We start from the raw sequence: 22,543 nt of genomic DNA, 5'->3' as shown, positions 1-22,543 counted from the left end.
GACACTGACCTGGTTAAGTCAGAGCAGAATAAATAAATAGGAGAGTAGGGTGTGGGTGAAGTGTGCTGATGTATGCAGTCATTAATGAAATGTGTAGTCTAAAGGGGCCCTGGGGCCTCATCATTTCTATCTGCAGTCTGCCTATTCCCCAACACACCCAGACAGAACACACACATACTTATGTGTGCATGCCATGTCATTGTTTACGCTCATTATGATAATTATTGTAATACGCTGATGGGATCAAGGGGAAGGAACAGAATGTTTTCTTAGCTGAGGTCATAAAACTGAAAGTGTGCAGCAGTTTTGGCTCAATTTTTTTCTAATGATTCAAGAATCTGATGACTTTAATAATGTTTAAGCAGGAAATTGGTTTATTTCCTTCTAGAGCCTCTGACCATTTATTTTGTGAAGAAAAGTATGTCAACAAATGATGTTTGCTGTGTCTGTTTCTAGACATTGACGAGTGTGAGACTCCAGGCATGTGTATGAACGGCCACTGCGTCAACACGGAGGGATCCTTCCGCTGTGAGTGCATGGCTGGGATGGCAGTGGGCCTGGATGGACGGGTGTGTGTCGGTGAGTAAATGTTATATCCGGCATGTGTCTCCTTGTTTGAGTCAGGCTGAAACTTCTCTAAAAGTTCTCTGTTGCTGCACAGAGAAGATGAAAATCAACTTTTTCAGTTTTATTTTTTACAATGTGTCTGTTTAAGAAGTTCATTGACTACTTTGGGAAATAATTGGTGATTCCAGCAGTTTCCTACCAGCACATATGCTTAAAGATTAACTTCGGTATTTTTCAACCTTGACCCTATTTTCATGTTTTTGTGTCTAACTGACTAATGGGGACAACAATTTTTGAAAGTGGTCCAGTATTGAGGGAAACGAGCTGCGAAGTGAGCAAGTGAATGTTACGTTCACTAAAAGTGCTTGTTTTTGCCACTGGCAGGCTCAGATTGTTATTATAATTGTCTGACAACATTATGGAAAGGGCCCTACAGAGCAATAAAACGGCAATAACCATCTAAATATTCAGCCATGACATTGAAAGCCTTTTAGATAACACTAAGTACAGAAAGTACTCCAACACAACAAACTCCGCCCGGCTGGAACTCGCGTTTCCACCATGGATGTATTCCACTATTATTCTATTGTAATACTATTCCACAGTATCCCACAAATCTTTTATCACAATGTTGTTCCCACTTTTCTTAGCCACTGAGAGCTCAGAATGAGCTTACTTTTTAAGGATTAATCTCACAACTGTCAACACATTTTAACCAGAATGACCACAACACAAATATTTTCCAGTCGAGTGATAAAATAAGCAAAACCGCTTTGAAAAATTTGATAAAGCAGAGAATAATCACATTGTAATAAACCTTAGCAACAACTCATCCTGTTGCAAACACATGTGCTCGCTGTCATTAATGAGCATGTGTTGATAAATGTTTTCCTGCTCCCATCCCCTGGACTGGCAGTCAGAGAGCAGATCTGTTTATGCCTTTATTTTCAACATTCCTACAGTGTATTCCTCCAAATGACATTTCCTTGTGTATTGTGTAGGAAGTGTTGAAATGCTGTTGTTCGGTCCGGGTGAGTTTTTCGTCTGGATGATATCAGCGCAGGAGAATGCCTCAAATCCCTGGATATTATGGAGAGAGAACAACCATTTGTTTTGCCAGTGTTGTTGTTTATTGGAGCTATGGACTCTCGCCTCCCTTTCTCTCTCTTTCCCTCTTTCCAGATCTCTTGCCTCATCTCTGTTTCCCACACTCTTGTTTTTTTTTGTCGTCCGAAACAGATACACATATGCGCAGTTCGTGTTATGGTGGGTACAAGCGGGGGCAGTGTGTTAGGCCTTTATTTGGAGCTGTGACCAAGTCGGAGTGCTGCTGTGCCAGCACCGAGTACGCCTACGGAGAGCCCTGCCAACCCTGTCCACCACAAAGCTCTGGTACAGATACTCAAATCACTCCACCCTTTACACATATGGAGCCACCTCCTGCCGCCTGACACACACGCACACACACACACACACACACACACACACACACGCACGCACGCACGCACGCACACACACACACACACACACACACACACACACACACACACACATACACACACACACACACACACACACGCACACACACACGCACACACTCACACACACGCACACACACACACACACACACAGCTTATGTTTAATTCAAAACACACCTGTCAAAGTCAGGATGACCAGAAGTAATGTTTCGTCTGCTCTGACATACCAGCATTTATTTCATAAGTGACAAAATAGTGGTGATGAAGTCACGGCTAAGTTGTTTGACAGACACAGTAAGGAGACATTGACAGCCTCCACACACACACACACACACACACACACACACGCACACACACACACACACATCATCCAGTCACTTCTCATTAGTCCTGCCAATTAAAGTTTCTCTATCAAAAGACGCCAGAGCTGCACCACATTAAGGAGACGGTTTTATATACATCTTGGCTAAATGAGAAAGCATGGAACTAGATAATTACATGGTTTTAAATGTTACGCTTTGAGATTTCTTGGATTTTGGCAAATGTGATATTTTCTCAAACACTGTTATTTTTTCTTTTTACTAACCAAACTGTGCTGTTTGTTTTGTTGCAGCTGAGTTCCTGGCCCTGTGCCCCAGTGGCATTGGCATAAGCGGCGATGCAAGAGGTAACGAATGCAAGCTCATCTTGTGTGTTTCATTGATATTAAAGAGGACCTATTTTGCTAATTTTCAGGTGCATACTTGTATTTTAGGTTTCTACTAGAACATGTTTACATGCTTTAATGTTCAAAAAACACTTTACTTTTCTCATACTGGCTGTGCTGCAGCACCGATTTTCACCCTCTGTCTGAAACGCTCTGTTTGAGCTCCTACTGCCCTCCCGAATAGTCCAGTCTGCTCTGATTGGTCAGCTGGCACACTCTGTTGTGATTGGTCAACCGAACCAAACTCTTTGGACTCCATCTCCTCTCTAACTAGCTTTGTTTGACGGTGTGCCAAACTAGCCGATGGCAGGTATTATGCAAATGTGTTACTTGGTGACATCACCAGGTTACGGAAGAAAAGGCGGGACTTCAATCAAGGTGTTTCAGGCAGTTCAGGAGCAGTGTTTCTGTGGGGGAGAGTAACTCCCTTTGGCGTGGTCTTCAGGTTTTGTAACTTTGCAGACCTTTTACATGCACAAAAAAACAATATAACACACTAAAGGAAAAGGAAAAAGCACAAAAGCATAATAGGTCCTCTTTAAAACAGAGAGCTTGCAGAAGCCAAACAGAGCCATATAAAGTAAATGTGGTTAGTACTTAGGAGTTTTTTCCTACTGTGATGTTCAACAGGTTATTCTTTGTCTTCTCAGATATTAACGAGTGCGCCCTCGACCACGACATCTGCCAGAATGGGGTGTGTGAGAATATGTTGAGGACATACAAATGCACCTGCAATGAAGGCTTTGAGGTAGACCTGTCGGGCAAAAACTGTGTCGGTAGGTTCACTGCTCTATAATGTCCTCTTAAAAAATAAAAGATAAAGTATATCATATGAAAAGCCAGTGTGAGGAAAGTCATCATGTGTGTATGTGTTTTTCCTCAGATATCGACGAGTGTCTGATGAACAGGCTGCTGTGTGAAAACGGTCTGTGCAGGAACACACCAGGCAGTTTCACCTGTCAGTGTCCCAAAGGATACCACTTTGATCCTGACACAGACGTCTGCGAGGGTCAGATACTCATTCATTCTATCGTACTGTACACTTCATGACTGCATGTACCATGTCTGCTATATCAGATTGATAAGAGATGGCCAATGTGAAAAAAAAGAAAAATCTGGTGTTTGTTTTTGTCTCCCACAGATGTGGATGAGTGTCTGTCTAGCCCCTGTGTTAATGGAGATTGTAGGAACAGCCACGGGTCTTTTGTGTGTTTGTGTTCAATCGGCAGTTCTCTGGACAGCTCTGGGCTGGAATGTATAGGTAAGTGAGCATCATGTTTTTTTAATTTGATATCGTTAACAAAACAGTACTTTAATTGGCAAAATGTTTATTTGTTCAACATAAAAAATAATAAAAGAAAATATGTGAAAGAAACCCACACTTTGATTTATTGAAAGCTATCGTTATTTGATAGTATCAAGTATTAAAAATAGTTCAATATCGTTTAAAGGGTAACTTCTGTATTTTTCAACCTGGACCCTATTTTCCCATGCTTTTGTGTATTAGTGACTAATGGGGACAGCGATTTTTGAAATTGGTCCAGTATTGTGGGAGAACGCTGTAACCAGCAGCTGCAAAATGAGCTGTAAGGGCAAGTGAGCTGCGTCTGTGTAACGTTACATCCACTTAAAGTGCTTGTTTTTGCCACTGACAGGCTCAGATTGCTATTATAAGTGTCTGACAACATTGTGGAAAGAACACTACAGAGAAATAAAACCTTTCACTTGATCTGGTCTGTTTGCTATTGAGTCCAAGTCCCGCTCAAGGAGAATTCTTGTTGTGAAATCTGAATATCTAAATATTCAGCCATGACATTGAAAATCTTTTAGATAACAATCTGTACTCCAACACAACAAACTCTGCCCAACTGGCACTCGCGTTTCCACCAGTGTCTTCTGGCAACACGTCACCTCGCCAGATTTCAGAACGAGACTTCTCCTTGAACGAGACTCTTTCCATAATGTCAGACACTTACAGTATAATAACATTCAGAGCCTGTCATGGCAAAAACAAACACTTTTAGTGGACGTAAATGACGGTGCCAACTTGCCCCAATAGAACCATATTACAGCTCGTTTCTCGGCTGCCATCTACAGCGTTCTCCCTCAATACTGGACCAATTTCAGAAATCATTGTCCTTAATAGTCAGACATAAAAACAATAAAATAGGGTCCAGGTAGAAAAATACTGAAGTTATCCTTTAAAAAAATAAACATTTTCCCCACTTTTTATTAACACAAAAACGCTGTCTAGCCTTAGGTTTAACATTGCAGCAGCTCAGTGATTGACTACATTAAACAATGTGGTTGAACAAAGAGTTGGTTCAAATACTGTATCAGCACTGTCACCCTTGAATGAAATGTGCAACTAGTGAAGTCTGGAGAAATTGGTTTTCCTGTCTGGGGCAAGTCGCTTTTAATTTAGAACAGTTATAGAGATTAATTAAATTCAGTAAGTGGCAATGTCTAGTAACTATAAGGTGTGGTTCATTAAAACAGAGACTACTAAGAGCACCTGCTGGCTGAAGATAGTCAATAATCGCTGTGAGGTCAACATCAACGGGGCTACACTGAAGTCCCACTGCTGCTCCACACTGGGAGAAGCCTGGAACAGCCCGTGTGCCAAATGTGAAAAAGGTGAGACGATCAATGTGCACCGTTTTGCACATTTTATTAAACCACCACCACTGCATTGAGTGACATTGTATTGTGTGCCCTTGTTTTTCAGATCCAATCTGTGGTAGAGGCTTTGCTAGAGTCAAAGGAAATGTCTGTGAAGGTAAGGTCTGCTTTGATGCCACGTAGGCCCGGAAATTTCATTTCATTCGAGTAATGTGAAACAGTGGACCTGCTGCTGATGTTGCTCTATTTCCTCTGCTGACTGTCAGATGTGGATGAGTGTCAAGTGTTTCCCGGAGTGTGTATCAACGGCAAATGCATCAACACACCGGGCTCCTTTTTCTGCCAGTGCCCTCCAGGAATGACTGTTGATGTCAGCGGCAGGACGTGCATTGGTGGGTACTGTATATGTGTATCTATGTGTAGTGGTATTGAAGTCATCTTACTGTCTAAATGTATAATTTATACCGCTTCATATTGAATACATGTAATATATGTGTGACTTCCAGACCTGCGTATGGAGCATTGTTACCTCTCCCATGAGGATGAGCGCTGTGCGGCTCCCATCTCAGGGAAGCAGCGTGTGGATGCCTGCTGCTGCTCAGTGGGTGTCGCCTGGGGCCCCGAGTGTGACGAATGTCCGGAGAAGGGCACTCCAGATTATACCCAGCTCTGTCCTCGTGGCCCAGGCTTCTCGCATAGGGGCGACTTCATCAACGGCAGACCCTTCCTCAAAGGTACCGTAACTGTAAACCTCCACAGACTGCATGGGTTGTTTCATAAATGGTCTCTCACCTGTCTTCATCCCTCTGCTCCATACCTTAGATATAAACGAATGCAGGATGATAAACACCTTGTGCTCAAATGGAAGGTGTAGAAACACCATCGGCAGCTTCCGGTGTCGCTGTGATAACGGCTACGCTCTGGACTCTGATGAGAGGAACTGCACTGGTGAGTAGTACTGAAGCAATTAGCCGATTAGTGGCTCAATCATTTAGTCCAGTGATTCTCAAAGTGGGGTTCCGGGACCCCTAGGGGTCTGTGGCCCTCTGCCAGGGGGTCCATGAAAAGTTTTCAGATTAATTTTAATGCATGTCTAATATCTTTCTAATATTTTTCTCTTATGTTGTTCTTTCACAAAACTAAGACTATAGAAGTGTAAAAAATTGGCTACGTCAAATTATTTCAGGGAACATACATGAGGGGGTCCCCGGTATCTTCTCTATCTTGTAGGTCCTTGGCTGGAAAAAGATTGAGAAACTCTGATTTAGTCGACAAAGAAATGAATCAGCAACAAGTTGATAATTGATTCGTCTTTGAAGTCATTTATCAAGCAAAAATGTCAAACATCTGCTGGTTCCAGCTTCTCAAATGTGAGGATATGCTGATTTTCTCTGTTTGATATTATTTTAAATTTATACTATATGTGCCAAAATGACTTGTACTCTACCACGAAAGATTCATCACTTGACTTGACTGTCTGTCTGAGTCTCACTCCACTCGACCATAAAATATGCAGGTTGTGCAACAAACTGGCAACCACTTGTTGTAAAGTGAATGCAAGGGAACAGGGGAGGGAGAATTCATTAATTTAATTTACTTAAAATAATTTCAAACTCTTCAGGAATCAGCTGTTCACATATAACCAATAATGTAAGAGTTGACATAAATGTAGCTGCTATTTTTGGCTGGAAAGTTTCCTTAATATCTCAGCTCCATTGTATCCTTACAAGTCTATCCATTCTTCATCAGTCCCCCTTTCTGAATCCCTCTGCCAACACTTATTACAGTAAAGTGGTGTAAAGCCATTGCCTACATTCAGCTCATTCAGTCTAATGGGAGTCTGGCTGCTCTGGACGTGTTGGAGCTGGTCCCTGTAGTCTGGTTAGCTGCATTACTGCTCTGTTGAAATGTGCACACATCATTTTAGGTTTAAATGCCAGCGCCGTGGCTTTATTCTGAAATAATTTATAGGCTCTTAGTGAGTAAATGATATCTGGGACCTTTTAACCCCATATGAGTGAGATCCCAGCCCAGAGTCTTTGTGTTAAGTGTTTCAAAATGTGGATTAAATTCAGAAGGGATCAGGTCTTTAGACTTTGGAAGAATCTGAGGTAAAGAGCTGAATCATCCTTAGATTCACCTAATCTCATTTTATAGCCTTTCTTTCATGTAGTAACATTTTGTGCTTTTATGCTTTGTTTGCCTTTGATTTATATTTCGTACCTGAGCTTCAGCTTGTTGCTACTCATCAGTTCCTCACTTCTGTGTTAAATCACTTTATTACAGAGTAGATAATCTCTACAAAAACAAATGATTTTATCATGTTTTTAGTTTATTTGTAAATGGTTTTCTCTGCAGGCATGAATGTTAGTGCTTTCATTTCATTTTCACCTTTCATTCTTGTCCTGTAGACATCGACGAGTGCCGCATCTCCCCCGACCTGTGTGGACAGGGCAGGTGTATCAACACAGCCGGAGATTTCGAATGCGAGTGCTTCGAAGGTTATGAGAGTGGCTTCATGATGATGAAAAACTGCATGGGTGAGTGGCGAATACTCACACACCAACACCTGCAGACACTAACAACACACACATTGAATCACCTCTTCAGCTTGAGGTGATTTGGTTCAGTTACACGCAGAGACGGCACTCTTTCATATGAAATCATTTAGTCTGTCAAGGACATGAGTGAGAAACTCGATCTCCTTAACAACTCTCTTACACAGCCTGTTGAAGTGGCCGCATCTGAGAGCAGAGAGCTTTGCCAACCTATAAAGATCTCCAAGTATAGGGAAGACCTGCCACACAGACCAAGTCCTAATCACAACCCAGCCATCTCCTCCACACTCCCTCTTGGGCCGTAAGCTCTGGATGAGGTGCTTAGGCTAACATGCCAGACCTGGAACTCACTGTTTAGATGGCTGATGTAATCTGAAATTTGCAAGCTGTGTGCATTCGTATATATATATATATATATGTGTGTGTGTGTGAGAGAGAAGGAGAATCAAACAGACTTTATTTAAACCCCTGTGGGGTGTTGAAAGAGGTCTAGTCTGTGCAGCCCAAGTGTCGTCACGATCACTTCGCAAAACTGCTCCACAAAGTCTTAAAAGATAATTGTTCTTCATTACATACTTGACCTGCATGCGAGGGACACACAATCAGGTGCCCAGCAAAAAATGATTTTCATATGCAGCTACAGGTCCGAATGTTCTGCCATCTGTGAAAATACTTAATGCTCTATTTCTGTTCTTGCTCCGGGCCTTTGACGCCGTTTGATTAAATTCTTGGGAGAAATCGTACACACAGAATGGAGAGTCTCAATACTTTTGTTGGCCTAAAGCTGCTGCTAGACCAAAATTGGAACGACAAAATTTACTTGCACGCTGTGACATAAAAAAGCAGCCGGGACTGGAAATAATGACTGGGCCAGCAGGCTAACAAAAATAACTAACAAGTAAAAAATCTTTTTACCAAACATGTTATTAATCCAGGATGTTAACATCACTTCCAGCCATGAAGCCGCCGCTTGTATACTTTCACCATGCTGTTATATAAACAATAAATACTTCCTGAATGTCTGTCCCACAATCTCTCTAAGTGCTCCAGGGATGATGTATTTTTGTAGGTCAACCAGGAAGTTAGCATCGCTCTGGTTCCCTCAACAAAAATTCAATGGGATTTTTCCATCGGGTTTTGGATTATTGCAGAAAATAAACTCTGTGTCAAACAAATGTTTATGATACTTACACGTTTTGTTCAGCGAGATAATCCTCACAAATGAACACCACTTTTATGATTTTTAAAGCGTAAATGCAATCGCCAGAAGTAAAAATCTAACGTTAGGCTATAAACTAACTGCACCACGGACTTGACCACGGACCACGGCATGACTTCACGTCACCACCACTGAGCTAAAGGCGGACTAGTGTGTGACTAGTGACTAGTGTTCAGCATGATGATGTTTATTAGTCTAAGCAACTACCTTTTTTAAGAGACGTAAAAGCATCAAATTCACAAGTGGGATATTTACTGACATTTTATATCGCAGAGCAAAACGTTAAAATCTTTTAAGCTTGTGTTAACCACAGACTTTATTACAGGCATCTAACTAAAAACTCGGACGAGGGAAAATGCTAACTCATTACCGGGTTTTAGGACTCATTCCTGCAGTACTCTAATATCTGCAGAGACTGAACTCTAACACTAAATATCTCTAATTGTGTCTGTACTGTACGTGTGTGTGTTCTTTACAGACGTTGATGAGTGCGAGAGGAACCCTCTGCTGTGCCGTGGAGGTGAATGTGTAAACACGGAGGGCAGCTTCCAGTGTCTGTGCCCCGACGGACACGAGATCGCACCCGACGGCTCGGCCTGTCTAGGTGAGTGATGAGGTCATCATTCGAGCAATCTCTGCTTCTCCAAACTTTTTCCTCCTTCTCGCTTTTCTCCTTTCTTTGAGAAATCTGTGTGGCAGAATGTAGCTTCTACTCTATTTTTCTTGAGAGATGAAAGAAGGACAAGGAGGAAGAAAAGAAGATCAGTAAGTCCAGATGCTGTCACAGAGCAGACAGTTCGAATGACAAGTGAGCTTTGGATCATCCCCCTCCATCTGCCTCTGTTTCTGCCTCTGTTTCTGCCTGTGGGTGGGTGTTGTGGCTGATGAAGCAGCGCTGGCAGAAAGGACCCAAATGCATACTCAGAAATGAAATTATTTGATAAAGAAAAACTGTACAAAAGGAAGGTAGGTACAGCTGGCGGGTAATGGAAAAACAAAACTCCATACAGCAACTAAACCATGACTACGTTTACATGCTCAAAATATTCTGTTTTTTTGCCCTTATTCCGAAAAAGACAATATTCCTACTAAGCTCTTTCCATAGCTAATGAAAACGAATGTTCCACTGATATTCCCGTTTACAAGCAGTGCATGCTCTGATTAACTTAACCAGTGGCGGACTTGATCGACCGTGCGAACTCAGCCTCCCTCTTTCATTCCTTCAACCACATTCTTAAAAACGGTCTGCGTTGTGACATATACACATATACAAAAATCTGTTGATATCCAAGTCTTTCATAATGTTTAAAAGGTGTGTTTCTCCTTTCGATCCGAAATGTGGGCTTTACTTTTGGACATGCATCTCTGTAAACTTACAACTTTTTAGACCTAATGTTTTAAATAAGGGATATTCAAGTATTCATACTGGGAAGTTGATTTAGCTCCATACTTCCATTTTTTTTATTTTTTCCTTGTTAAAAGGTTTTTTTTAGGGGGCAAATTTGTTTTGCGATTTGTGATTTTGGGCTATAAAATAAAATTCACTTGACCCGCTGATTTACAGACGTCTCTTTCCCAATGTAAGTCTATGGGAAAACGTCTTTTTGGGCCCAGTGGCATCACGTGACGGACACGGAAGTTGTAGTACCACCATTTGGCCACTACGAAAATTTGCTTCACCGCCCGGCGCACCTCCTGGAGGGCTTGTGTACAACACACAGAGCTGGCCTTACACAGGCAAGAGGCCCTGTGTCGCAAACTGCCATAAAACCCCCAATTGAGACGCATATTCCAAATGTGCTGTATACACGTCCAAAGAATCAGCATATCTCACATGTCCTAATCAGAAAATTCTCCATTTGTAATAAGGCCTAAGTCAGAATACCCAAACAGAATAGTCTGTTTACATGACCCGTATCAAATTTGGAATATTGTCAATAATAGTGAAATAATAGTGAAATATTAGTGAGCATGTAAATGTAGTCAATGAAGATGAACTGACAAAGGACAAAGGGAGCACAGAGACTAAATACACAAAGGAAAGGAGGGAGATAACGAGGAACAGGTGAAAGTCATCAGGGCGGGGCAGACAATCACACAGGCGGGAAACAAACAAAGGCAGGAAGTAAAACAAGACAAGACACAAGAGGAGAGGACTTTCAAACTAAAACAGGATCCTTAACAGTTTACAGGAACTATAACAAAAAACCCATGGACCATGACAGTCAGGTCTGTGTATGTGTAGGGTATATATTCTCTGATAGATGGGCTGATATGAACTCCAGACTAGTTTGCGTGTTTGCATGTGTGTTGACATGTGTGCACTAAGAAGAGTCCACTAAGATCTCAACATGGTAATGACAAGAGAAAATCCCAGTGAAACAAAAGAGGATTTTAGTATTAGAGTTTGTATTGTTAAATTTAAAGCAAAAGAGAGCTTTTAATTTTTTGTGCTGTTAAATATTTATTTAGATCTTAAATGCTATTTTATATGTACTGTATCGATTACTGTTTTTACAACATTTTGTTCTGTACTTCTATTCTGAAATTATTTTTTTTTGGGAGGCCAGCCTTGTGCGTGTCTAGCTCGCATTTTTTTGCACATTCTGTAAAATGCTCCAATGAAGACAATGAAGAATGGCTGAATTATTTTTTACATTTTGGTTTCTTGAGCAGCTAGTTGACTGGAGAAGTAAGGACAGCACACTTTTTCTACAAGAACAAGAGAAGAGCCTGACTTTTCCCTTGCTTTCTATAGTTTCACATCTCCCATGTTTAGTTTACAGCGTTGAGCTGATCTTACATTATTCACTGGGTGTCATTCTGATGACCTAATGCAGTGAGTTAAGGTTTCAGTCCATGACCTAATAATGCTCAACCACTGCCCTTCACGCTCATTTATTTTCTTTATTACCACCCAAAGTAATAAAAACAATGAGAGCTGCCCACTGAGACAATGGTCTTCATTATCTCTGGTGAAGTAACACGTCCAAGCGCTAAAATGACGATAATGATAATAAACTTTGGTTATATAGCAAATTTCATACAGATGGGTGTGATACAGTGTGATACAGTGTGCTTAATGATGTCAGATTCCTTGTTGGAAACGTCCTATTTATTATCTCCATCAAGTACTGAATCCATCATGAAACATCTGTCACAGGTTGACACTGATTAGTGGTCTCCACTGTAAGAGCTCTCATGGTGAATTAAGTGTGGGTGTAGAGCAGAAACTATAATCAGTCAATCTACAGACAATTAAAAGGAAACTATTCTGACATTCAATTCATTTAACCAATAATACCTAAAAATGTCAGGTTACATTTTCTCAAACGTGAACAGTAGTAGTATTAAACTGATCATTATTGGGTTTTGGACTGTTGGTCAGACAACACAAGGAGTTTGAACATTTGTCACTTTGGGTTTTTTGAAATTGTGAGGGGCATTTTTTTCATATTATGGATCGACTGATTAATCAATTAATCGAGAAAATAATCAACAGATTAGTCGATAATGAAAATAATTGGTAGTGACAGCTAGGGCTGCCCCTTCTTAGTCGATTAGTCGACTAATTGGTCGTTTTGGTCTTAGTCCACTAAGATTTCTTTTGTCATTTTTATATACTTTTTCATACTGAATGACGTATTTTTAACAAACTTATGAGCACACCTTTGGTAAACACAAGATTTAAAGTGATGCTTTTGTGTGAGTCTTTGTGGAGAAACTCAGTTTTACAGACCTTTCGATTAAATCAACTAATTGATTAGTCGACAAAATCGTATGAGCGTGAATGGTTGTCTGTTTCTATGTGTCAGCCAGTCTGGCGACCTGTCCAGGGTGTACCCTGCCTTCGCCCAATGTCACTGGGATCGACTCCAGCCCCCCGCGACACTGAATGGGATAAGCGGTTATGGATAATGAATGAATTATTTAATTTTCTTTGTTCTTTTACAGATATCAATGAATGTGACCTGAGTGACCGACTGTGCAGGAACGGCCAATGTGTCAATATGATCGGCCGCTACCAGTGTTCCTGCGACCAAGGATACAAATCTACAGAGAACAGACTGGAGTGTGTTGGTGCGTATTGATCATTTTAATGACTATTTCCACTCAAAGATGTTGCTTTTGTTTTCATTCTGAATCTGAAGATTGAATGTCAGCTGTATGTGACAGTGTGTTTTTCTGCCTCTTAGACATTGATGAGTGTACCATTGAGAATGGTGGCTGTGAGACTTTCTGCACCAACTCAGAGGGGAGCTATGAGTGCAGCTGCCACAGTGGATACGCCCTGATGCCTGATCTGAGAAGCTGCACTGGTAAGTAGATCTCTATCTTGTCTCTTTGTCTGTTATTCTGCCGTAATTCATCCCCTCATCTCTTCTCTCAGGTGAACAGGGTAAAAATGTTAAGTAATAGATATCACCATGAAACTTCCCCAGTTGATTACTTACACTAGACAATTATTTTATATATTACAAGTTTTCTTAAATTGTATGTTTAAAATTGCAAATGAGGCTTTATCTTATCAAATGTGTTTTCATTTGCATACATTTCCAGAACAGACATCTGAACATTGGATAAAGCCGGGTTCAAAAGTCTTGTTTTATTTTGTTGACATATTAGAGTCAAAGGTTTTTACTGAGGGAATTTTGGATATCTCTTTTTATCATTTCATAAATCAGACAATACTGACAACAGCCATAAAAAAAAACACATTTTCGCCATGTTTTTAGAAATAAAATGTTCTATAAATCAGGTTATGAATGATATATGAACAAACCCCTCAGTAAAAACCTTCAGAATATAGAATAAAGAAGCTTTCAATCATAACAGAAGTTATCTCGAGATGCTTTTTATATAGAGCAGATCTAGACCGTACCCTATAGTTTAGAGACCCAACAAGAGATCCCCCATGAGCATTGCATTGTTATGCGCTGTGGCCAGGAAAAAACTCCCCGTTTAGCGGGTAGAAACCTCGAGCAGAACCGGGCTCTGGGTGGGCGGCCATCAGCCATCGGTTTGGTTGAGAGAGAGAGAGAGAGAGAGAGAGAGAGAGAGAGAGAGAGAGAGAGAGAGAGAGCTACTGAAGTGGAGATTTCTAGCTCAGAGAAAAACCTCATGTTGAGAAAACAGCCTTTATAAATATGTATTGTAAAATTCCATACATTTAGACACGCCAGGTGAATGGGGTAAAACATTAGCTAATAGATATCACTATGAAACTTCCCCAGTTGATTACTTATATTAAGACAATTGTTTTTTTGTATAACAAGTTTTCTGACATTTTATGTTTAAATATGCAAATGAGGCATTATCTATTGCTAACTTTTGGTGAATTTAGGAGAAATCTACAGACGCAAATAGACAGAGTTTAGTAAAACAAACTTTCCACTAGTCTGAAAGAAAACATATTATGGAAGCAAAATAGCCCCAATCTCACCTTATATGTACTTTTGCAGCATTTGTCAAGATGTGGTAACTAAAGAAAACTGCCTTTCAATGCTTTGAGGTTTTACATGTCAGAACATTTTCTAAAGATTGCACATGTGGTAGTTCAGAAGTAATTTAAAGGTTGTGTTTAGAGAGATTTGAATTAAGAGCAGGAACAAAAAGAGAGAAAGAGTCCATGCTGTGATTTGACAGTTCAAAGAACTAGGCCAAATCTGACGACAACACATTCAGTATTAGATCCAAAATTTTACTAAATAATGCTAGATGGTGCTTATTGATTAATTACTGGCATTTCTTGCTTATCGGGTATTCATCTTGGACCAGTTTTGACAGTAGGTTTCACGTGTTGTTCATAAACTGACTCCTGTGACTCGTTAAATTACCAGAGACGGATATACAGACAGAGATCGAGCCAGTACAAGGGTAATTTAAGTGTAGTTTGTGCAGAAGAGCAGCTGGAAATTACCACATTGCTCAGCGTAGCGTTCACTTTATTGCATAAATTGTTGTCCTGAATTGACCTTACTGGTTTATAAGTGACATGTATAAGAAAGAGAAATATGCCCCTGAAGTAGCATTGTTTGATGTCGTAATCTTGATGTGTTCTTTTAAAAACTGTGTGGTAAATACTGTAATACCTCAACATTCAATCCCGGATTACTAGCTTTAAGAGCAGTTTTTCCTGTCCTCTACACATTGTCTGCTCCCATTTAATTTTTCATTTGCCTGTCTATCTTCAATCTTCAGATATCGATGAGTGTGAGGAGAGCCCAGACATCTGTGATGGAGGCCAGTGTACCAACACCCCGGGGACGTACCAGTGTCTGTGCTTCGACGGCTTCATGTCCTCTGAGGACATGAAGACCTGCCTGGGTAATGGACCCACATTTTATGCCCGAAACAAAACATTACATCCTCATCCTGCAGCTCGGTGTTTATTAGCTCTCAGAGATTTACTGAAACAACGTAATGATCATTTTAAAGGTCATCCAAGATATGAGTCATGAGAATAATACTTAATGACTCAGATCTATGAGTCTGTGTGTGTGTGTGTGTGTGTGTGTGTGAGAGAGAGAACATAGTTTAATGTTGTTATTGTTGTTGATTTACAAGACAATGAATATTGTGTTAGTTTGGTTGAGCAGGGAGGAATGCATGACATTTAGACGTCTGGTTCCACTGAGTAAGAAAGCACAAACCTGCCATCAATGATGTAAGGACTTCTAAATGGGTCTGCACAAACACATACTCTCTTATTGCTGTATTTATTACACGTAAGCACATTTTAAAGCCTCAACATAGCTCATGATGTCATTCTTTTGTGACTCACGTACATATATATCACATCTTATCAAAGCCTGTTTGGCAGGCCGAACCAACAAAAGCTAATTCAGTTTTATTCATTGTCTTGAACTTTTCCTTTTTATTGTAGTTGTGTTTGGCAAATTAACATTCTTGCTCTTTCTCTGATCCACTCTCCTTTCCCCTCCCCTGTCCCTAGATGTGGATGAGTGTGAGCTGAATCCAAACATCTGTCTGAGTGGGAACTGTGAGAACACGAAGGGATCCTTCATCTGTCACTGTGATCTGGGATACTCTGTCCGCAAGGGAACCACAGGCTGCACAGGTGAGCCAAACAAACACACTCATTGAGCATTCCTACCCTCAACAAAACATCCTGTCAGTGGAAGAACGTGGATGGGAGTGAAAGGATGGTGAGTCAGTAGATGGCCGCTGCTGATTAAGTGGAGGAGGAGAGGAGGGTTAGGAATCACCAGAGGCCCCACGATAGGATATTATCACAATACTTAAAGGATAACTTCGGTATTTTCCAATCGGGACCCTATTTTCTCATGTTTTGTGTCTAAGTGACTAATAGGGACAACACTTTTTGAAATTGGTCCAGTTGCCAGCCGCTAAACGAGCTGTAATCATTTGGGTAGGGCTGACCCGAATGCTTCAAAGCTTCGACCTTTGCCATGGTAATCGACCGCCAAATGGATATTCTAATGCTTTGGGGTTTTTATATATATACTGTATATATGTCCCGGGCACTGAAACGGGGGGGATGGAGACAGACAGACAGAAGAACATGGCAGCCTGATGTGCATCGCCACGCCACAAAGCTTTTTTAGATAACACTAAGCTACGCTTTCTGTACTCCAACACAACAAACTCTGACAACACCGGTGTCTCGTGGCACTCCTCTCTCCACGCATCGTGTATTGTGATAAGATATATTGCGATTTATTACCTTTTCTCTACTACTAATAAGATACAATTTTCACTCTGTTCATCTCAGAGTTTTCATTCACATATCTTGAGGTCAGAGGTCAAGGGACCCCTTTGAAATGGCCATGCCATTTTTTTCCTCGCCAAAATTTTGTGTAACTTGAGCATTATTCAGCGTTCTTCCCAACAAGCCAACATAACATTGTTGGTACCAACAGATTTCTGAGGTTTTGTAGTTTCGTACGATACTGGTATCTTCACTCTAGCTTTAAGACTGACACCTCTTCCCAACATACAGCATTGAGCGAACTCTGGCTAATCAAGCGTGAAAAATTGTCCAGATATACTACGAGTTATGTCGCTCTCTATTACATAGAGAGCGCGATATTGATTAACAGTCAGTTACTGTCAGCGTTGATTATGACCAGTGAAAATAGGTTGGAGGTGTTAACAACTTTGCATAAATAGAGCCAGGGCGAGCGTTTTTTTCAAACAAGCAACATGTCGCTTTGCCTGTTCGCTGACGCACAAAGCAGGTTAGGACATCTTCATTGGGAAAAACTGAAACAATCTGATGTTCGCTCGCTTGTTCGCATCGCGTCCAGTTAAGAAGAGGTGTGAGCCTGCTACAACCTCTGAAAGACAGAATAGCGGCCGGGAGCGTCAGATATTTAAAAGGTTAATAGTTTATTTAATAAAAGATAGGGACTCTGTACATCCGTGAATTGATACAATATACCACTCAAAATATCGCCATACTATGCTTTATCAATTTTTCCCCCACCCATAGAGGAGAGGCGTGTGTGTGTGGTTTTGTTGAACTACAGGAGTGAAAGCAAGTTGAGGTGAGAAATGAGAGGTTACAAGGAGAATGTGGCTAACCAGAAGCAGCTCGAACATTACTCACCCTCATTCAAGAGCTCCTGTCTGACTTGACGAGAAACTCGCTCACCAACACACACACACACACACACACACACACACACTCACATATGCACTAGCAGCAACAGCAGTAGGGGCAGTGAGATCACTATCTCCTGTCAGATGCATGCATCACATTGTACCTTTGTTTATTCTTTTTGTTGCTCTTTCATTAAGATCAGTTAAACATTACGTGATGGTTGGAAGAGTTCTGCAGCATGTAATCACCTGAAAGGGCTCCAGAACACATAAATACAAAGTCCATCCGGCCGGTAGAGCCACTTTTGCTAGTTTGGACTCACTCCTCGTCTAGCCAGAGTTAAGCCTGATTTACGTGGCCACTTAAAAGTTTGGAATTGAAGTTCAGTGATCTTATCTGACCTTGTCTCGGTGATCAAAATGAGTCAGACCCACAGTCAGCAGCAGCAGCACGTCTTCCTTCAGACGCAAATAAACAGGCCTTTCTGAAGTATGATTCAAACTCACTCCCTCACAAACACTCTTCCTCACTCTAATCCCATTAAAACGTCCATACAGTATTTTCCTTGTTTTGAGAAAGCAGGGGTTGCAGTAAAGCATCCGATTCTGATTCACAGGTTTGGTATTTCAGCCCCAGAATACCAGAGAATCAAGACACTAATTCCTCTCAGGAAGGCAGGATGTCTTGTTAAAGACAAGTGAACAAAACCTGCTACTCTGTTTGGATCGGATACCCTTCCAATAGATTCAGACGAAAAATGCATAAGAAATTGGTTGTCATTTTTGAAATGCCTTATGTGACCGCGTTGGTATGCGCCGTGGACTAAATGTTCTTGCGTGTCTGTTAATGAGTAAGTGGTGCTCTCGAGTCCAGATCTGATCCAGCTGTTGATGAAGATCCCACAAGCATTATTTTTCTTTTTATTCCACAACACTGAGAACTCAACAGGGTAAGAGTATTTGTATCAAGCACATTCGTGTCTTTGCGTGTGTTTTGAAAGTTAGGACTGGGTGGAGATGTACTGGGGGAGTTTACAAGGCTGGGAGTGTCTTAGCTTTAAACAGAGGATCAGGGTGAAGGCTTAAGCGTGTCGACTTTATCATCTTTTAGCTAAATGACAAAACCGTCAAACAATTTGAGCAATTAAAGCAAGACTATGTAACTTCACATAACACAATCTTTCTCTTAAAAATGAAAAATTGAATTAAAAAGCAGTAAAAAAACACTTTTGGTCGACTCAATACACTCAGGGGTTTTGCTTTTGCAGTCTTAGGCCCCGATCACACTGAGATGGGTCGCTAGAAATGCGTTGCCTGCAAAACCATTGTTTTCCTATGGTACGTAGTCACACTGCTCATCAATGTCACACTTGACCCAGGGAGCCAATCAAATCAAGAAAGGCAGATTTGACTACTTTACCACTTCCTTCCTGTTTTGATGCCGATAGATGTGGTAGGCCTAGCTAGCTAGTTAGCTGTTGGACTTGGACTGTGAGAGGGAAGCGGGATTTCATATGTCGTGATAGTTTCATGTAGGCTACTGTCTCTCTGAGAAGAGAGAGAAAGGCCCTGTTCAGACCTGGTATTAACATGCGTCATCAGTGATCCGATCACAAGTGGACAGCTAGTACAGGCGTGAACGCACTCAAGACGCATTGAGGACGCATTGAGATCAGATCTTTCAGACCACATTCAGAGGTGGTCTGGGCCACATATGACCACGTTCTTTTAGTTTTAGTTGTGTAACTGGCATTACTGATTCAGTCTGTTTACTTATGACTCTTCTCTTACTTGTGCTACTGTTACAATACTTTTTGATATTTACCATTATTCTGTTATTGACAGTCAGGGCCACATAGATTCTCTTTGACTGAGTCAGCTTGGTCTGGTGTGACCAGTAGCTTATGGTGGCTGATGTTTTTAGCTGTTTATAGATATTGTTATGTAACTGACATTTCTGAGTGAGTTTGCCAACTTAATGAGTCTTGAGGGGCTTTCACACCTCCCTGTGGTAACTCGCCGCCTCCAGTCATTTCAATGACGGGAAGGCGACAGAGGGGAAGTGGTTTTGATCACCGCTGTAGGGGTATGAAGCGGTTGCTGCCCACGTGAACGTGCACAGATTTTGCTCTGACGCACAGAGTTCACCGTGCTGAACGTCAGGCGGTAACCGGCTGGTTTCCAGCAGAAAGCCTTTATGACGTTCACCGAAGCACCTGCCTGTAAATGCCTGTCAATGCAGCCTTGGACCGTAGCAGAAGTAGCCGCTTTAAAAAAAACACTTCGCTTTTTTGGGGAAATGGTCTTGCAGGCAGGCGATTGTCAGGGTGGTTGTCACGTGGCGGTGTGAAAGCAGCTTTATTGACTCGGCTATTGTTACACTACATTTTAAAATGTAGTATTATCTCTTTATAGTCTTGTGGCCACAGATGTTGTCGTTTATCAGAAGTTACATAGTCTCAGGATTCTGCTTGTGTCAAACAGACACATAGAGAAGATGACAGCATGTAGGTATTCACAAAAACAGTGGAAAAAGGCATGTCGGGGATAAAACAAAGCTACAAGGAGGGGAGCCTTCAAATGCAGGGAAGTGATCATTATTTATTAGGCTTAATATGGCTTGGATCTGCAGATATTTAGATTTTCTCTCTCCCTTTTTCTTTTGTAGTATACAGTATAGCTATTACTTCAGGGCCAGGTTGTCAGGAAGGCAGCCATACTAGCAGGCGTTTAGACATCTAGCGAGACAGACAGGCAAACAGATACACAGACCGGCAATCTATACAGTATGGTGTGTAATTCTCTGCTATCCTCTTCTGCCCTTCATCTGTCAGACATTAGCTCTAGTTAAATCCAGCCTCGTCTTTGACACCAGCTGTGACCGCTGACATGATTCTCGCATGCAACAAACCCTGTTTGCATTTTACATTTCCACATGAGTGTGTGCGTGTTGTGCTCTCTCTGTCATCAAAGGCTTAAATTATCTTTAATTCCGTCTGTAATCCAGGGAGATTCGTTTGCTCCCAGCCCTCATATTAACCCCGTCATCAAATGTAATGTAAATATACCGTACCCTCTCCTCAGGAAGACTGTAAACCAGCAGCCCTAATCTCTAATTGACAGTGTTTTGAATTACCACCCTCTCACAAAGACAGACACACGGAGAGGAGTGTGTCTCATTGGCTGATAAGCCCAAACATCTTGATCGAGTTCATAGCATGGCTTCCCTTGATGTACAGGAACACACACACACATGCACACGCACACACTTGCACAATCCCTCTATCAAAGCTGTCAGGCTCAGGGCCAGAGGTATTGTGTTGGTGAGTGTTTCACAGGGTTGTTTTGGCTCATATTAGCAGGCGTCATTGTTGTAGCACCATACAGGCTTTTTCCATCGTGCCATGCAGTTGAACATGTCGGAGCTGCCCGAGGAACAAGAGTATCTCATCACCGCCAGCTGCTTCATGGAGATCCTTATTGGTTACACCCTACAGGATGTAAACAGCTTTACGGGCAAGGCCGATTTTAATACTAGCTAATTTAATTGTTCCCATTAATTGTTCATTTATAAGTATCCAGTGCCACATACAATAGGTCAGCCCATAGAGAGAAGTATTTTTTATAGCCGCATTATCTAGTAAGTACCTCAATAATTTATCCATTGGCAGAGTTCAGATATAATTATAATGTTTTTGCCGTGAAGGAATGTTTATTTGTAAAGTTGGCGCATTGCATTTTCATAGAAATTATATTTGGGAAAGATTATATTTCCAAACTTGAGATCTGGGGTGGTGAGAAAATCAAACATGAGCATTGAAAGAGGGCTGTAACAAAAGCCTCATATAAGAGGTGCAGTGTCTGTGTGCGAAGAGGGAAATCTTTGCCTAAAATAACCTCCGAAATTCTAGTTCAGACCGAACAAGGCCTCAGCATGAGGATATCGTTCTCCCTCTTGGCCTTCTTTATAGCTCTCTGGACACACTTGCACAATGGAAATCCAGAGACTTGTGTCTGCTCATTAAACCTCTGCAGGAAGGCTATTAGTATCAGACATCATGAGAATGTGTCTGTGCCTTCTGCTCTGAAATATGTGGATGAAGACAGTGACCCAGAAAGACTCGGTCCTGTCGTCCCCTGCTGCTGTCTTTATGCAGTTCAAACCAAGCATCAACTCGCTCCACAATGCCAAGAACCCCACTGGACTGAGAATGCAGACCCAAATCATCAGACCATCAGAGCTGTGTCTGTTTTTTCTTTACATGGCTTCTCGTTTGTTTCCTCTTTGTCAGATGTCAATGAGTGTGAGATCGGAGCCCATAACTGTGACAGACACGCTACCTGCACCAACACAGCCGGCGGCTTCAAATGCAACTGTGCTCCAGGATGGATCGGCGACGGCCTCAAATGCACAGGTAAATGCTACCACTCAATGGGTCCAGTGAAATAGTATATACATGGATATATATACATATATAGAGGTCAGCGATTAATCGATTAGTTGTGAACTAATTCTCTGATTCCAGCTTTTTAAATGTGAATATTTTCTGGTTTCTTTACTCCTCTATGGCAGTAAACTGAATATCTTTGAGTTTGGGACAAAACAAGACATTTGAGGACGACATCTTGGGCTTTGGGAAACACTGATTGAAATTTTTCACCATTTTATCAACCAAACAACCAATCGATTAATTGAGAAAATAATCGACCGATTAATGAACAATGAAAATAATCCTTAGTTGTAGCCCTAGTAGTATACATAATCTGATAGAATAAATGGACATTTCTTTAACATTTTGTCAGTATC

General features: G+C 41.3%; 1 protein-coding gene across 2 annotated transcripts in view; it reads left to right on the top strand.

Moving 5' to 3' along the window:
• Positions 1-22,543, top strand: part of fbn1 (fibrillin 1) — a 91,718-nt gene that overhangs the window by 33,949 nt on the left and 35,226 nt on the right. For both annotated transcript variants that reach the window (XM_037794321.1, XM_037794312.1), the window contains exons 17-34: positions 457-579; positions 1,807-1,959; positions 2,659-2,712; positions 3,402-3,527; positions 3,635-3,760; positions 3,893-4,012; positions 5,251-5,388; positions 5,480-5,530; positions 5,640-5,765; positions 5,880-6,107; positions 6,196-6,321; positions 7,785-7,913; positions 9,629-9,754; positions 13,105-13,230; positions 13,347-13,469; positions 15,352-15,477; positions 16,106-16,231; positions 22,029-22,151. In XM_037794321.1, coding sequence (XP_037650249.1) covers positions 457-579; positions 1,807-1,959; positions 2,659-2,712; positions 3,402-3,527; positions 3,635-3,760; positions 3,893-4,012; positions 5,251-5,388; positions 5,480-5,530; positions 5,640-5,765; positions 5,880-6,107; positions 6,196-6,321; positions 7,785-7,913; positions 9,629-9,754; positions 13,105-13,230; positions 13,347-13,469; positions 15,352-15,477; positions 16,106-16,231; positions 22,029-22,151 — 2,250 coding nt within the window. The remainder of the gene's footprint in view (positions 1-456; positions 580-1,806; positions 1,960-2,658; positions 2,713-3,401; positions 3,528-3,634; positions 3,761-3,892; positions 4,013-5,250; positions 5,389-5,479; positions 5,531-5,639; positions 5,766-5,879; positions 6,108-6,195; positions 6,322-7,784; positions 7,914-9,628; positions 9,755-13,104; positions 13,231-13,346; positions 13,470-15,351; positions 15,478-16,105; positions 16,232-22,028; positions 22,152-22,543) is intronic.

The sequence above is a fragment of the Sebastes umbrosus genome, chromosome 2 (genome assembly GCF_015220745.1).
Source record: "Sebastes umbrosus isolate fSebUmb1 chromosome 2, fSebUmb1.pri, whole genome shotgun sequence".
NCBI lineage: Eukaryota > Metazoa > Chordata > Actinopteri > Perciformes > Sebastidae > Sebastes > Sebastes umbrosus.
The sequence above is the reverse complement of the archived record's forward strand: the minus strand, read 5'-3'. Positions and strand labels throughout refer to the sequence as shown.